We start from the raw sequence: 17,579 nt of genomic DNA on the forward strand, positions 1-17,579 counted from the left end.
TAAATAGCGGATCCGGAGAACAAAATAACGTTACATGCTCCGTCCGGGCCGCTGAGCGGACGCCAAAATATTGGCGGATCCGTACAAAAGCGGATCGCTGAGCGGACGCCCAAAATATTGGCGGATCCGTACAAAAGCGGATCGCTAAGCGGACGACCATCCGTCAAGATCCGCCGATAATGCAAGTCAGTGAGGAAAAAAATGGATCCGCCAAGAAAAATGGCGGATCCGTTTTTTTTTTTTTTTCAAATCGGCGGATCTTGACTGATGGTCACAAACGGAAGTGTGAAACAGGCCTAAGCCTCGTGGTGGGAAATTTCCCCACAGCGTTCACACTGACGTCAGAAAGGTGAAGTGAGTTCACTGGCTGTGAACGCCCAGGACTTTCTCACGCTCGTGTCCCGTCAAGACAGGGAATAGGAGTTCACAGGGAGACACTGAGCAGTTGGTGCTCTGTGTCTCTGCTGGATGACAGGCTGTATGGTCGCATCATGCAACCTGCTATCTAGATGTAGCAGATCTAGACCCGTCGTGGGGCAAATGGATTATTATCATCTCTGCGGAAAGGTGAGGACTATTATTTTTTTTCAACTCCTTTGCAGAAGACAATGGCGTCAGTGGAATGGGCGAAGTGGTAAGTATGGTTTAATTAAGATTTATTAAAGGAGTCAATGTCATTCTTTCCAATAAAGGACATTTTTCTTGGTGTCTGTGTTTATATACAATATGACTATGGGGTTAGTAGTGGGGGCATCTTACCGACGCCTCTCCATTACTAATCTTGGGGCTTGATGTCACCTGACAATACAAAGGTGACATGAACCACCCCCCCCCCCCCAACCATAACCCCATTTATCACCGCTACAGAGCAAGTGGGAAGAGCGAGGTCAAGTGCCAGAATTAGCACATCTCAGAGGTGCACCTTTTCTGGGGCAGCTGAGAGCTGATATTTTTATCGGGGGGGGGGGGGGAACAGTATCCATGGCCCCTTCCTAGGCTATTAATATCAACCCACAGCTGTCTGCATACCTTTTCCTGGTTATTAATTATAGGGGGACCCCACGTCTTTTTAGGGTCCCCCATTTTAATAGCCAGTAAAGGCTAAGTATACAGCTGTGAGCTGATGTTAAGGCTGTGTGCACACGTCCTGAATTCCCGCGGATTTTATGTGTTTTTGCCGCGTTTTTTCGCTGCGAAAACGCTGCATAAAATAAGCAGCCCATTGAATCCAATGGCATTCCGCACATGCTGTGCTAATGCTGCGTATTTTTCCGCGGCAAAATCGCATTGCGGAAAAATACGCAGCAGGCACATTCTTTGTGCGGAATCGCAGGAATTCCGCACACATAGGAATGCATTGTTCCGCTTACTTTCCGCATGTGACTATTGCCGCCATGCGCAAAGTAAGCGGAAAATGTGTGGATGGTACCCAAGGTCTGGAGGAGAAGAGACTGTCCTCCAGGCTCTGGGTACCATATCCCTGGAAAAAAAAAAAAAAAAAAAAAAAAAAAATCAATCGAGATATTCTCACCTTCTGGCGTCACAGTGATGCCTTGCGAGCGACAATGACCCGAGACGACATAGTGGTCTCGCGATACTGTAGCGATCTCGCGAGACCGCTACGTCATCAAAGGTCATTGTCGCTCGCAAGGCATCACTGGAACCGGAAGATGCCGGGAGCATTGCAAGGATTGGGAACGCTGCGTGGGACGTCGGAAGGTGAGAATATCACCATTTTTTATTTTTTTTATATGAAACATTATATCTTTTTACTACTGATGCTGCATAGTGTGACCAACCTGTCAATCAGTTTTCCACGCGATGCTACAGATCGCTTGGAAAACGCTAGCATTCTGCAAGCTAATTACACTTGCAAAACGCTAGTTTTTCACGGGAAATACGTGGGAATTATGCATGCGGAATTCTAGCGTATTTCCCGCGGCAGGGAGTTGCGGAATACGCGCGGACATTTCTGCAGCAATTCCGCAACGTGTGCACATAGCCTAATAGCCTGGGAAGCTTCATGATTATTACACCCTTCCCAGCCTATAAACATCAGTCCCCAGCCATAAGCTTTCCCTCTGCTGGTTAATAAAATTATGCGGGAGCCCACGCCATTTTTTCTCCAGAAAAATAATCTTTTATTAAATACATATACAGTAAGCTGCACACACAGTGTACTAATTGTATTTGTCAGTGACATCTACAGTATATATCTATTCTAAATGTATGTACTGTATGTAATCCATCTCTTCTATCCTGTCCGCTCCTGCAGGAGTAATTTTATAATATGGGGCTGCTGAATTGCCGGCTTTTATTCTAATATATATATATATATATTAGGTTGCCAAGGAAAAATGAACTTTGCAAATTGGTAAGTCTTACCAATTAATCTGATCAGTAAACGGCATAACATACCATACATAACGCGGGATATGCATGACGATAAATACTAAACAAACATTTAAAACTGCAATATGATGTGCCATTGAGCAACCAGTAAATGATAACTAATCTTAAAAAAAGAAAATTATAAAATATCTATGACCAAAAGGGAACAAAATTAGGAGGTAAGACCTTCAAAAAATTGCTACTTAATATTTACCATGCATTTCCTTGGCACCCTAATATATATGTGTTTTGAAGAATATTTCCTTTGAAAACGATGTGAAAGTGAGAGAGAATTGCTCTATGTAAAAGCTCATGTTAAAATCGCTCTGCATTCGGATGTAAATCGGATGGTAGGTGTGAAGAATCAGATTGTCCTCAGATGACACTTGTGCTACTCCCAGACCAATGTTTTATACGTTTAGCGGGACTCCAGCCTTATTCCTTACGGCAATACAATTACATGTGTTTGCTGCTCTACACCTGTCACTTGCCTACAACTGCTGCAATCAGCGCCACCTCTGAATGGAGCACTAGGGCCCACAGATGCCACAGTGAATAGTGACCGTGTCATCCAAGTGGTTAGGCAGAAGGTGGTGGCCCTCTTACACCCCATCAATCCACCAGGGGGCGCAATAGGAAACAGTAAGGGGATGATACACAGCCTTACAGAAGTGCAAAGATTTCTACCAGCAATCACACAGTCAATCCTAGCGGGATTAAACACTAGGAAAGAAAAACAAATGGCAGCCCTCCTACAGCTATGAGGAGAGTAAAGCTAAAAGCTACTGCTCTTGGAATGCAGAGATTATAAATGAAGAGAAAAGATTGGCTGTGATGAGAAGAGATCAGTGTAAATCTTCATTACACTATAGTGGAGGTGAAATCATTATGTTGATGTTTTGTTCAGAATTTTGCCTGAGTACTTGTAAATCACAGCCAGTTATGGGTCTAAAATATATAAAGTGCACAACACCTTTCCATTACAATTCCTCTAAATGGTCTTGGCTTGCAAATATTGCTGCACGAACCTCAGAACACTCTGCACGTGTGAACGAGGCCCTGGGGTGTACTTACTTACTGATTGTGATTTGCTTAAGCACTGCAAGACTGCAACATTTAAAGAAAAAAAGAAAAAGAAACCCAAGTGTGACTTTTTGACAATTATTAAAACCTTGAAAAAGAGAGAGAGGCAGCAGCGCTCTGTAGAGACCAATATAGATGCAAACAAGAGCTAACCAAATTACTGAAATAACTGTACTTAAAAAAAAATATAAAAATGAAGGTGGTTAGCGCATACATTGGCCAATTCGTGTGAGCCCATCAACCGCGACAAGGTGACACTTCTCTGATGGGTCCTGCCTAATAGAGAAGTGTCACCTTGTCTCGGCTGATGGGCTCACACAAATTGGCCAATGTATGCGCTAACAACCTTCATTTTTTTTAAGTTTTTTTTTTTAAATAAAAAAAAAAAAAAAAATTAAGTACAGTTTTTTCATTAATTTTGTGAGATCTCGTTTCCATATATATTGGTCTCTACAGAGTGCTGCTGCCTCTCTCTTTTTTTGCAAGTAAAAGCAGTCATTGCAGCGGGCACCTGTTCACACTATATGGAGGTGCTGGTCAGGCTCTGTCCGTCAGCTCTTACCGGCGCACAACTAGTGATGCCTCCTCCGCCATAGAAGAATTCTTCTTTAAATACAATAACAGACGTGTGCCTGGAAAACAGAAGGCGATTATTCATTTCATAAGATGATCTGTAAAACTTTCAGCTTGTTCTTATGGAGGACGCTATCAGCGCGATCTGCCTAGTCACCGTACACCGAGAAATCCTCCCCCTGCTGGACACTGTGCTTACAGCAGGACGTCTAGTCATCAGGACAATTCTCTAGGTCAGGCACTATTTCCTGTGTGACTGGACATTTATTCCTAATCAGGTTTCTAGAACAGGAAATGCTGATCATCACACTGCAGGCATTAGCCCCCTGCCTCCAAGGGCGTCTGACTGAGGGGTCTATATAATAAATCCCCAAAAACATAGATGAGGCTGATTTTCTTAGCATAATGAAGAAACCCTAAGTGGGTCTTTGTGTGAGCGGCTCAGATGTACGGCAGCCCCCCTCACTCAGGCCCCGCGGTCCGTCTGCGCTGCCTGCGTCATTTGGAGGGCTGTAATACACTTGTTCAAGACGATTTTCTATTTTTGCACCGTTTTTTAATACACTTTGCAATGAAAGCCATTACCAAGGATGCACTACAATGGGGATGCTTCACATCGCTTTCTTCCCTGTCCGCACTGAACGGCTGCGCGGACACTTCACAGAAGAAGGGCCAAGTCTACAGAGACAGCTCAGTTTTAAAGGGGATCTGTCAGCAGGATTTTGTTATGTTATAGAGTGGCATGATGTAGGGGCAGAGACCCTGAGTCCAGTGATGTGTCACTTACTGGGCTACATGGTGGAGTTTCAATAAAATCAGTGTTTTATCAGCAGAAGATTATCACTAGAAACCTGGTTGTCTTATGTCATGTAGTGCGCCTGCTGTGTAGCCCCATCCCCACCACTGATTGACAGCTTTCTGAGCAGGGAGAGAAAGCAGCCGCAGTGAATGGGCAGGCTACACAGGACTCAGCAATCTGAGCTCTGCTAGATCTGCTGCAGGGAAAAAAGGGATTTTATAAGAACAAGTAAGTGACACATCACTGGAATCAGGGTCTCCGTCTCTACATCCTGCTGAAAAGTCTTGTGAATGGATGTTAATTAGAAGAGGACTAGGAGCAGTAATCTGATGCCTCAGTGAGCATGCTGTTACCAGTCTAGACCTCTGCCACCTGGTGGCTACAGTAAGTACTGTCTGTCATTACACATCTTCCTGCATGTTGGTGGACAGTCATGGCTACAAGTCATGGCTACAAGGCCTGGCATTAGCACAGAGAGCAGGGGGCTGTGCAGGGACCCCCTGACCCCAGGCACTCTAGGACAGGGACTCCCCCCGACCCCGGGCACTCTAGCGCAGGGACCCCCCCGACCGCTCTAGCGCAGGGACCCCCCCCGACCCCGGGCACTCTAGCGCAGGGACCCCCCCCGACCCCGGGCACTCTAGCGCAGGGACCCCCCCCCCGACCCCGGGCACTCTAGCGCAGGGACCCCCCCCCGACCCCGGGCACTCTAGCGCAGGGACCCCCTGACCCCGGGCACTCTAGCGCAGGGACCCCCTGACCCCGGGCACTCTAGCGCAGGGACCCCCTGACCCCGGGCACTCTAGCGCAGGGACCCCCTGACCCCGGGCACTCTAGCGCAGAGACCCCCTGACCCCGGGCACTCTAGCGCAGGGACCCCCTGACCCCGGGCACTCTAGCGCAGGGACCCCCTGACCCCGGGCACTCTAGCGCAGGGACCCCCTGAACTGGCATGTGTGGGTACACACAATCTGCGGACGAGGAGCGGGCACTCACCAGATGCCTTCCAGCTGTTTACCTAGAAGAAGCAGAACACAAGATGTCAGACCCGGCCCACACCGCACAGTACCGGCCCCTGAGGACGAGTTCTAGGATTCCCCACACCTGACTGCTAGGGACACATTCCAGCAGCAGGTGGCAGCACCGAGCTGCACGACCCCAGCAGTCCGCGCTAATCACATCACTTGTCCCCGGACAGACCCATTCAGATGACATTTCCACAAGCGCACGACATACCGAGCATGACCGGGCTGAGCCGGCGGGCCAGACCCCGCGACAGGTCGTACACGTAGAGCTGCACAGGCTGTGGACTAAGGGTGTCTTCCATGTTGGCGCTACGAATCCTCACAGTCACCGCGGGCCGGGAGCACCGTCTGTCTGACAGCCCGGTAACACCAGGAGCGCTTACTCTTTGTTAGACACGCCCACTGCGGTGATCCCAGCCAATCACAGTAGTCAGCAAGGATGCCACAGCACGCAAACCGGAGGATGCCGAACATTTTCCTGTAGGACACGCCTATTTGCAATGTCATGACCAATCAGGGCAGCGATGTGTCAGGAACCAAACAACGTGCTGATGCATCATACCACGCCCCCTAGTGCTGGCGCCGGGTAGTGACGTCACGTTCTCTGCTGGAGGGTCCAGGAAGGGACCGGCGCATACTACAAGAGACGGTGAGTCCTCCCCGAGGTACAGTGCCGAGCACCGAGCGCACCCGGAGTGTTACCTGGGAGCGGCGGCTGCCTGTGTAGTAATCCGCGCGGTTTGATTCGATATAACGTTGTGATCTGCTGACAGTGCTGAGTCCCATGTGACGGTGCACTCGCTGCCGGTGCTCTCACTGCTGGCGACGGTGCACTCGCTGCCGGTGCTCTCGCTGCTGGCGACGGTGCACTCGCTGCCGGTGCTCTCGCTGCTGGCGACGGTGCACTCGCTGCCGGTGCTCTCGCTGCTGGCGACGGTGCACTCGCTGCCGGTGCTCTCGCTGCTGGCGACGGTGCACTGCGCTTGTGGTATTTGAATGCAGAGTTGGTGGGATTATCGTTTTTTGATCCCACCATTACAGACAATGAAAAGTTGTTAATGGCTAATAAATTGCTCAGTAGCACAGATGAACCATCAGAGCACGCTAGGGTTGTAAATCCAAAAGTTAGGAAAGAAAAATTAAAAGAGGTAGGAAGTAACCGACTTTAACGACCTTCTGACAAAAGATGAAGAACAAAAGCAATATGTCCTGCAAGTTGTAAGCAAATGCCGAGCATTATATTCTGACGTTTCAAAAACTACTTTAACAAAAGCTCTAGAATAGATTAGATAACTATGTAAAATTATCAACTCATGTAGGTTAGCGTGCTCTGATGGTTCATCTGTGCTACTGAGCAATTTATTAGCCATTAACAACTTTTCATTGTCTGTAATGGTGGGATCAAAAAACGATAATCCCACCAACTCTGCATTCAAATACCACAAATGGTACGAAAATTTGGTCAGGGCTATTTCTACAATGTTGTCACATTCTTTATAGTCTAACAGACTATGCAAAATACCTAAATCTTAAAATACCTCAATTTGGATTTTTTCAAACTTTGAGCGACGAGCGGCACGGGTTAACGTCGTTTGATCGAGCTCAAATTTTGGCTCTCTCAATATCTGGAAAGGGGAATCGTTTTGTGGGGTCCAGAAGAACAAGATTCTGACATTTTTTCCCCCCCATATGAGATCCAGTCACCCTAGTGCACATTGTAGATTCAGGCTCCAGGCTGCAAAACCAGGTAGGAAAATGTGGGAATAAAGAAACGTGTATAACAAAGCAGAGTATGTGTTACACCTTATATTCCACAAAGTACTGCCGGTTTACTCTGATGACGGGTTTACACCCTCTCAGCGTTCTCTCAAGCAGCTTCTTCTGTTAATCCTCCCCATTGGCCTCCAGGGAGCAGGAATGACCCCTCGAGAGTCCAGGTGTAGGAGTCTGCAGCCATCGGGTGGGAATTGCAGAGGCAGTGTTGGTGCGCAGGTCCATACAGTGCTGAGCCTTATTCCACACCTGGTCTATGCCAGAATATGGCAGCTGTCACTCAACTAAGTAGTGGGAAACAACAGTCCATCAATACTTTAAAACATGAATAGCAGTCAATTTGGAAGAATTGCTAGAACCTTGAAGGTATCCATAACAGCCAGGAAAATAGAGTTTTGGCAATGAATGATCTTTACAAACTCTGTAGGAAAATTTAAATAAAAATGTTAATAAAAAATGTACAGTCATGAAAACCATCAGTCATCTTGATGAAATTGGCGGGCATGAGGACCACCCCCAGAAAAAAAGACCAAGAATTACCTCTGCAGCAGAGGACAAGTTAATCAAAGTTGCCATCCTCAGAATTGGCAAATTAACAGGACCTCAGCTAACAGCCCTCAAAAATGACGCCCAGCCATTCAGTATTAGACTTCTCAACATTAATTGCCCGGAGGAGACTGCGAGAAGCAAGCCGCTATGGTCACAGCTACTGAGGACTGCAAGCAGGAAGAGACTTGTTTGGGCCGAGTAACACAAGGACTGGACATCCTGCTCAATCTGTTCTCTGGTCCGATGAGTCAAAACTTCATTTTTTTTTTTGTGCCAACTGCCATGTCTTTTTGAGACGCAGTACAGGTGAGTGGATGGTTTCTACATGTGTGGCGCCACTATGAAGCATGGTGGGGGAGGTCAGCTCATGTAGGAGTACTCAGCTCACAACAATGGGGGTTTATTCCAAACGGCAAACAACCACATGCCATCCCACCTCGTTTGCACCTAACAGTACCATCATTTGTGTTGCAACAGGACAGTGACCCAAAACACCTTCGACCAAGAAATGGCGAGATGTAGGCTGCATCTGATGACTTGGCCTACACAATCGCCCAACCTCAGCCCAATGGAGTTGGTTTGGGATGAGTTGGGAGCAGAGTGACGGCAAAGCAGCCAACAAGTGATCTGCCCTTCCAGGAACAAGGTCAAGACTGCCGGAAGCCGTTCCAGGTGACGGCCTGATGAAGCCGATTGAGAGAATTACAAGGAGGTGTAGCGCTGTCATCAGAGTAAGCGGGGAATCCAGCGAGGAATGAAGGTTTAGCATGCACTGTATTTTACATATTTTTTTTTTTTTTTACTCCTTGAGCCTTAGTGGTTTTGCTGCCTTCAGTCTAAATGTATAAGGTGCATAGTCAGTTTTGTCCAAAGTTTTCAATGATATTGTTTAAAAAAAAAAAAAATGTAACTTGAGTGTCCTTTCCTTTTTAGATGGGGACTGAACATGGAAAAAGTATGACATTTAGGGAATAAGCACTTACCCCATATACATGGATATATTCTTCCTTGTGCCTGATAGAATCCATGTACATTCCCTTACTATGCAGTCTGTAGTGATGTACGTGTCCGGTGCGATTTCTGCTGCCAGTAAATGTTAGATCTTGTATATTGGTGGATTAACCCCTTAGTGACAGAGCCAATTTGCAGCTTAATGACCGGGACAATTTTTACAATTCTGACCACTGTCCCTTTATGAGATTATAACTCTGAAACGCTTGGATCCTGGTGATTCTGACACTGTTTTCTCGTGACATATTGTACTTCATGTTAGTGGTAAAATTTCTTCAATATGACTTGCGTTTACTTATGAAAAAACATAAATATGGCGAAAATGTTTAAAATTTTGAAACTTAATTTTTATGCCCTTAAATCAGAGAGTCATATTGCACAAAATAGTTAATAACATTTCTCTCATGTCTGCTTTACATCAGCACAATTTTTGGAAGCCTATTTTTTTTTTTGTTAGGAAGGGTTAAGAGTTGACCAGCGATTTCTCATTTTTACAACAAAATTTACAAAACCAATTTTTTAGGGACCACATCACATTTGTAGTCACTTTGAGGGGTCTATATGGCAGAAAATACCCCAGAGTGACACCATTCCAAAAACTGCACCCCTCAAGGTGCTCAAAACTACATTCAAGAAGTTTATTAACCCTTTACGTGCTTCACAGGAACTGAAACAATGTGGAAGGAAAAAATTAACATTTAACTTTTTTTTACAAACATTTTATTTCAGAAACAATTTTTTTTATTTTCACAAGTGTAAAAAGAGAAAATGAACCACAAAATTTGTTGTGCAATTTCTCCTGAATACGCCGATACCCCATATTAAACCACTCTTTGGGCTCACGGCAGAACTTGGAAGGGAAGGAGCGCCGTTTGACTTTTTCAATGCAGAATTGTCTGGAATTGAGATCGGACACCATGTGCTGTTAGCAGAGCCCCTGATGTGCCTAAACAGTGGAAACCATCCATAAGTGACACCATTTTGGAAGCTAGACCCCTTAAGGAACTTATCTAGATGTGTGGTGAGGTGAGCACTTTGAACTCCCAAGTGCTTCACAGAAGTTTATAACTCAGAGCCATGAAAATAAAAAATCATATTTTTTTTCTTATAAATGATCCTTTTAGCCTGCAATTTTTTTTCCACAAGGGTAACAGGAGAAATTGGACCACCAAAAGTTGTTGTCCAGTTTGTCCTGAGTACACTGGTACCCCATATGTGGGGGGACCACTGTTTGGGCACACGTCGGGGATTGGAAGGGAAGTAGTGACGTTTTGAAATGCAGACTTTGATGGAATGGAATGTATCCGAGACCTGTTGCCGTGGGTGACTGCACCGCCATGTCACGCTGACGGGTGCCAAGCGTTGTTGCTTTCTTTGGCTCTGTCTTACTTCACACAAGCCAGATGTTGCCGAGCCACCTGCTGTGTAGTTTGCACACTATGACTGACTCACCTAACCCCTTGCTGCAGGGTTTTTAACCCCTTAGCGGCCGCCGATATGCCTTTTAACAGAGGCAGTTAAGGGTACTTATTCCTCAGCGCCGCATTTTAACGGCGCTGAGAAATAAGGTTATAGCGCCCCCCAGCGTCGGAAAATGATTCGGGTCGGTTTTTACCGTCCCCAGTGTTGCAATTGCTGTTATTCACCAAATAACGGCAACCGCAAAAAAAAGACCGATTTCCCATTCATTTTTCTAGCATACCAGAGGAGAGAGAAATGGTGTACCTCCGGTGTCCCCGGACCCTCCGGCTCTGTTCCCTGGTCCTCAGCGTCTTCTGGGAGAAAATGGCGGGCAAATGTGCAGTGCGCCCACCGAGATATGCCGGCCGGCATCCGGCTACAATAGGAAATTTTTCCTATTGGTTCATTTTGTTCACTGTGACAGACCCTATCACAGTGATCAAAATAATAAAAAAAAAATAGTAAATCAATCCCCCCCCCCTTTATAACCCCCTTAGGCTAGTTTCACACTAGCGTATTTTCCATGCGGCACACAGCGCCGCTAAGCCCCGCCCCCTGCCGGCTCCCTGCCCGCCCCATCCGAACATCGTCGCCTACTATCGCACACGGCCGCATGCGATCTGCGCACCCTGTCTTTAGCATAGGGTGCACTGGTCGTGCGCTGCGCACTTTTGACAGTGCGCCGAATGCACCATGTTGCATTTTGGCGCGCTCGGCGCACCTTCAAAAGTGCGCAGCGCACGCACAAATGCTACTAGCGCACGGCCAGCGCACGGTCTGCGCACCCTATGCTAAAGATAGGGTGCGCAGATCGCATGGGGCCGTGTGTGATAGTAGGCGGCGATGACCGGATGGGGCGGGTAGGGAGCCGGCAGGGCTTAGTGGCGCCGTGCGCTGCATGGAAAATACGCTAGTGTGAAACTAGCCTTAGTTAGGTAAAAATAAAATTAAAAAAATGTATTTTTTTACATTTGGGTTAGGTTTATGATTGGGGTTAGGGCTATGGTTAGGGTTGGATTAGAGCTAGGATTGGGTTAGGGGTGTGGTGTTGGGGCTAGGGTTGGGATTACAGTTAGGGGTTTGTTACAGTTAGGGTTGGTGTTAGGAGTGTGTTGGGGTTAGAGTTGGAGTTATAATTGGGGGGTTTACACTGTTTAGGTACATCAAGGGCTCTCCAAACACGACAAGGTGCCATCATTGATTCCAGCCAATTTTGCATTCAAAAAAGTAAACGGTGCACCCTCCCTTCTGAGCCATGCCATGCGCCCAAACAGTGGCTTCCCCCACATACGGGGTATCGGCATACTCAGGAGAAATTGCACAACAAATTTTGTGGTTCATTTTCTCCTGATACCCTCGTGATAATAAACGTGGTTCCAAAGTAAATTTTTTTGTGAAAAAAAGGTAAATGTTCATTTTTTCCTTCCACATTGCTTTAGTTCTCGTGAAGCATCTGAAGGGTTAATGAACTTCTTGAATGTGGTTTTGAGCACCTTGAGGGGTGCAGTTTTTAGAATGGTGTCACTTTTGGGTATTTTCTGTTATATTGACCCCCCAAAACTCACTTCAAATGTGAGGTGGTCCCTAAAATAATGGTTTTGTAAATTTTGTTGGAAAAATTAGAAATCGCTGGTCAATTTTTAACCCTTATAACGTCCTAACAAAAAAAATATGTTTCCAAAATTGTGCTGATGTAAAGTAGACATTTGGGAAATGTTATGTATTCACTATTTTTGGTGATGTGACTCTCTGATTTAAGAGCATAAAAAATAAAAGTTTTGAGAATTGTAAAATTTTCAAAATTTTTGCCAAATTACCATTTTTTTCATAAATATAGGCAAGTCATATCGAAGAAATTTTACCACTAACATGAAGTACAATATGTCACGAAAAAATAGTCTTAGAATCAGTGGGATACGTTGAAGCGTTAGAGCTTTAACCTCATAAAGTGACAGTGCTCAGAATTGTCCTGGTCATTAAGTACCAAATTAGCTCTGCAAATTGCCTCTTCAGAAAGAAAGAGGACTTTTACTCTACAGCGCCACCTATTGGTAGTAGCGATCCTACAAGTCACAATCAACCCTTTAACGAGTCTTGTAGTATGACATAGGATACAAGCCAAATCAGAATCTCAATTTGCAGACACGGTGTTTCGAGCTGTTGGCTCTCGTCAGTGCAAAGTATGAGATCTGATTTGGCAAGGTGAGAGGCTCTGGACTAGGGTCTAAGAAGTAAGGTTTCTCCTTGCGGAAAGTGACATGCCAGCTGTGGCTTGTCAAGGTAAGGAGACCTAGTCCAGAGCCTCTCACCTTGCCAAATCAGATCTCATACTTTGCACTGACGAGAGCCAACAGCTCGAAACACCGTGTCTGCAAATTGAGATTCTGATTTGGCTTGTATCCTAAGTCATACTACAAGACTCGTTAAAGGGTTGATTGTGACTTGTAGGATCGCTACTACCAATAGGTGGCGCTGTAGAGTAAAAGTCCTCTTTCTTTCTGAAGAGGCAATTTGCATATTATTTTCCCAGAGGAGCATTGCACGGCGAATAAGTCTCCTTACCTTGACAAGCCACAGCTGGCATGTCACTCTCCGCAAGGAGAAACCTTACTTCTTAGACCCTAGTCCAGAGCCTCTCACCTTGCCAAATCAGATCTCATACTTTGCACTGACCAGAGCCAACAGCTCGAAACACCGTGTCTGCAAATTGAGATTCTGATTTGGCTTGTATCCTAAGTCATACTACAAGACTCGTTAAAGGGTTGATTGTGACTTGTAGGATCGCTACTACCAATAGGTGGCGCTGTAGAGTAAAAGTCCTCTTTCTTTCTGAAGAGGCAATTTGCATATTATTTTCCCAGAGGAGCATTGCACGGCGAATAAGTCTCCTTACCTTGACAAGCCACAGCTGGCATGTCACTCTCCGCAAGGAGAAACCTTACTTCTTAGACCCTAGTCCAGAGCCTCTCACCTTGCCAAATCAGATCTCATACTTTGCACTGACGAGAGCCAACAGCTCGAAACACCGTGTCTGCAAATTCAGATTCTGATTTGGCTTGTATCCTAAGTCATACTACAAGACTCGTTAAAGGGTTGATTGTGACTTGTAGGATCGCTACTACCAATAGGTGGCGCTGTAGAGTAAAAGTCCTCTTTCTTTCTGAAGAGGCAATTTGCATATTATTTTCCCAGAGGAGCATTGCACGGCGAATAAGTCTCCTTACCTTGACAAGCCACAGCTGGCATGTCACTCTCCGCAAGGAGAAACCTTACAAATTAGCTCTGACACTAAGACGTGAGAAATAAGGCCCCAGAAACCCTTCACACAGCGGTGCGATGGTTACTGTTTGATAGCCAAGCCAAGGAACATAAACACAGAAAAGAGGAAAAAGGCAAAGACCGAAATCTCTTCTGAGTTTTGCACCTGTTCCTGGTTTGGGCTTGGAAGATGTTGCAGTGTGAATGGAGCTGTAGTGTCCAGTAGACGTCTTCCTTGTATGACTGAGTGTGAAGGCTCCATACCCAGGATTGGATTCCAGTGTTTGCACGGTTTTCTCTTTTTTTTGGTTGCGCAGACGTGTCGTGCTTATTCCTTGCAGCAATCTGAAGTAATGGCTCAGTGGGGATCTTACTACGTTAAAGAAGAAGGTGATGAGGATGAAGATCGGGAAGATGGGGAAGCGGAGTCCAGTGGTGAGAGGCCTTAATTACATTAGTACTGTTTTACATTCTGATTCATGCAAAACCTTACATCTAGTATGTCTGCTTTTCTCGTTCGCCTTATTGGGGGACACAGAGACCATGGGTGTATGCTGCTGCCACTAGGAGGCTGACACTATGCACAAAAAAAGGTTAGCTCCTCCTCCGCAGTGTACACCCCACCGACCGGCAGGGAATTCCTCAGTTTAGCTTAGTGTCAGTAGGAGGTGGACACGGGTCTTTGATTAGACCCATATCTACCTCGATGTGCGTCGTTCCTTTTCAGGTTCCGGAGGGATACAGTGTGAAGAGTCACTCCCACAAAGAGACTATGAGTACGGCGTGTACTGCCACCCCGTATCCTCATAGGTCTCTACGGCGGGACCAAGAGCTCAGCACGGATGCGTGCCAGCGATCCAGATGGTCCTCGCTCCCCGTCTCCCACCCACTCGCCCACCAGAGCCTGTCGGTCTGGATGAGACGCGGACACTACAGAAGACAGACAGCGTGGGATATTGAGGTACCTTTATTGATTGCCAGACGGAGGTAAGTATGGGGGCCGAGTCACGTCCTCCTCATCCCTAGATGGGCATCTCGGCGGCTCCAATCTTATTCAAAGCGGCCACTGCGGCCTCCGCAATTACTCCTGGCCCTGGCGTCAGAAGGGGCCTTGCCCGGCGTTTTCCCCCCCGCCTTCAGTCCTGGGCCCAGCAGATGGCAACGGCGCTCTGCAGAGCGGTTGCCGCGGCAGCGCTGCGGGACCTCCGCGCCGCCACGCGCTGACAGGCGGCCGCCGCTATTAATTTAGGCCCCGGCTTCATTTCGGGCCTTCTTCTGCGTCGCGGCCACGCCCCCCGCCCCTTTCTTCTAAGCGGGCTTCTCTCCCACCCGTTCCAGGCCCTCCCACCGCCTCCTTCTTGCACCCCAGCCTATTCTTGGCCAGCGGGCGGTGCCTCCTTCAGCCTGGCAGTTAACGCCGCCCTTCTTCTTCCCCTGGAAGCGCGCGTTCTCCCATTCCTCTCAGGCGGTCGCCATCTTCCCAGCCTGTCAGCCGGATGCGGTTGTGTCAGCCGGATATCGCTCTCTGGGCCCGTCAGCCGGATTTCGCTCTGACCTGCAGACAAGCCGGATAGCATTGTCTCTGGGGACACCGGACTGTGAGTAGCGCTGCATCTGCAGACTGACACCCTCCTCTGCCTTCTGTCCCCCAACCTTCCGGCACTACCTCAGTTATCACTATGTCTAACTCTAAATCTGATCGTGCCCGCTCTACGGCTCCCCCCCTGCACTCTAGTCAAGTACTTTGCGTGCTCTTCTTGCAATCGCAAACTTCCCTCAGGTCAGTCCACTCCCCTCTGCCTGGACTGTAGCAATCCAATTCAGCCTGACGCCGCCCATGAGCCATCTATGGCCCCAGGTGAGAGTGAAACCCCCATGCCTGGCTGGGCTTCATCTCTTTCTCGATCAGTGGCAGACCTCACCAGGGTGTCTCAGTCCCTGTTAGCCGCTCTGGATAAGTTGCCCCTGGACACTTCTGCAGGGTCCAGCAGGCCTCAAGAGATTCCGTCTGAGTCAGCCAGCGTTAGTCGCAAAAGACCCAGGCAGGATCTCCAGCCGGAATCCTCCCCTCGTCCCATCTCACCGCATAGTCAGTCTCAGCAGCCTCCTTCCCGGGCCTCCTCTCCCGAGTCAGGTGAAGCGTTCTCGGACAGGTCTTCTGAGGGGATTTTAGAGCTGGATTCGGACCAGGATGCGAACATGAAGGTTACGGTGCAGAACCTCATTGCAGCGATTCACCAGACCTTCGAGATTGCTGACCCCCCTGCGAAATCCTCAGATCAGGAGGTTTCGTTCAGACGGACGGAAACACCCTCCAGGGTATTTCCTTTCCATTCCGAGTTTGGAAAGATTTTTACCAGGGAAAGACAAGATCCGACCAGACGCTTTGAAAGAGGAAAGCGTCTCGGCGTACTGTACCCGTTTGCTAAAGAGCTCACGGACAACTGGGCTGCTTCTCCCTCGGTGGACCCGCCCGTGTCCAGACTCTCTAATAACACGGTTCTCCCGCTTTCAGGCGTGGCGGCTCTAAAGGATTCTAATGATAGGATTATAGAATCCCTAGCTAAGTCCGCCTTTGAAGCGGCTTCAGCGGCGGTATGTCCAAGCTTTGCTTCGTCTTGGGCAGCAAAAGCCATAGCGACTTGGGCAGAGGATCTTCGTCAGGGCATCCTAGATAAAGCACAACCAGAGCGATTGGCCGATCTCGCCAATCAGATTTCCCATGCGGGGGATTATCTGCTTTCTGCTTCTTTGGATGCCGCATCCTGCGCGGTTCAGGCGGCAAGCAACGTTGTGGCAATCCGACATGCAATTTGGCTCAAGGCCTGGCAGGCGGACTTGTCTTCTAAGAAGTCTCTTACTAATCTGCCTTTTCAGGGAGTACGCCTCTTTGGATCCCAATTGGACCAGATTATTAAGGACGCCACCGGAGGCACGAGTTCCCTTCTCCCTGAGTCTAAGCCTCGCAAACCTCCACTAAGGCGTCAGTTTCGACCCTTTCGGGCTTTCCGCCGTTTCAATACGGCGGAGAACCCATCCAACCAACAAAGACCGCAGGCGCGCCAAGATAGAAAGTTTCCTTCAGACCCACTCCTTCCTGGCGATCCCACTCTTCCCAGGGCAGACCATCCAGATCCAGGTCTGGACGGTCTACATCTGCATGACTATCGTCGGACTCCCGAGGGTCCCTTCCGATTGGGAGGTCGACTTCTCTTCTTCAGGGACGTTTGGCTGGCCTCAGTAGAGGACGCTTGGGTCAGGGAGGTTGTATCGTCTGGATACAAGATAGAGTTTGTTTCTCTTCCACCGAATCGTTTCTTCGAATCCCGTCCTCCAAAGGATCCAGCCTGGATTCCAGGGTTCTTTACGGCCATCACCTCTCTCCTCAGTTCCGGGGTGATTGTGCCCGTTCCCGTCTCGGAGCGGTTCACAGGATTTTATTCGAACCTTTTTGTGGTGCCGAAAAAAGGCGGGGCGGTCCGACCCATCTTGGATCTCAAGCTTCTCAACAAGAGAGTACGCCTTCGTCACTTCCGGATGGAGTCGGTTCGTTCGGTAATCGCTTCCATGGAGGAGCAGGAATTCATGTGTTCAATAGACATCCAGGATGCCTATCTACGTGTTCCCATATTCTCCGGACATCAGAAGTTCCTGCG

General features: G+C 47.8%; 2 protein-coding genes across 6 annotated transcripts in view; one reads left to right on the top strand and one right to left on the bottom strand.

Moving 5' to 3' along the window:
• Window positions 1-3,961: 3,961 nt before the first annotated feature.
• LOC141098676 (desumoylating isopeptidase 1-like) lies at window positions 3,962-6,327 on the bottom strand. The gene is made up of 3 exons (XM_073586638.1): window positions 6,083-6,327; window positions 5,843-5,864; window positions 3,962-4,106 (listed from the first exon to the last, which is right to left on the bottom strand). The coding sequence occupies exons 1-3, from the start codon at window positions 6,171-6,173 to the stop codon at window positions 3,995-3,997; spliced, it is 225 nt and encodes a 74-aa protein (XP_073442739.1). The 5' UTR covers window positions 6,174-6,327; the 3' UTR covers window positions 3,962-3,994.
• Window positions 6,328-6,367: 40 nt separating this feature from the next.
• XRCC6 (X-ray repair cross complementing 6) overlaps window positions 6,368-17,579 on the top strand; it is a 62,346-nt gene continuing 51,134 nt past the window's right edge. Inside the window, exons 1-3 of one of the 5 annotated variants that reach the window (XM_073586633.1) lie at window positions 6,368-6,520; window positions 8,671-8,924; window positions 14,265-14,358. In XM_073586633.1, the coding sequence (XP_073442734.1) occupies window positions 8,877-8,924; window positions 14,265-14,358 (142 nt within the window). In that variant the 5' untranslated portion in view covers window positions 6,368-6,520; window positions 8,671-8,876. Of the gene's footprint in view, window positions 6,537-8,670; window positions 8,925-14,240; window positions 14,359-17,579 lie in introns of all 5 variants that reach the window. The other 4 variants (XM_073586636.1, XM_073586635.1, XM_073586634.1 and 1 more) reach the window with 4 other exon arrangements.

This window comes from Dendrobates tinctorius, unplaced genomic scaffold, assembly GCF_039654945.1.
Source record: "Dendrobates tinctorius isolate UK_male_01 unplaced genomic scaffold, ASM3965494v1 ptg000094l, whole genome shotgun sequence".
Taxonomy (NCBI): domain Eukaryota; kingdom Metazoa; phylum Chordata; class Amphibia; order Anura; family Dendrobatidae; genus Dendrobates; species Dendrobates tinctorius.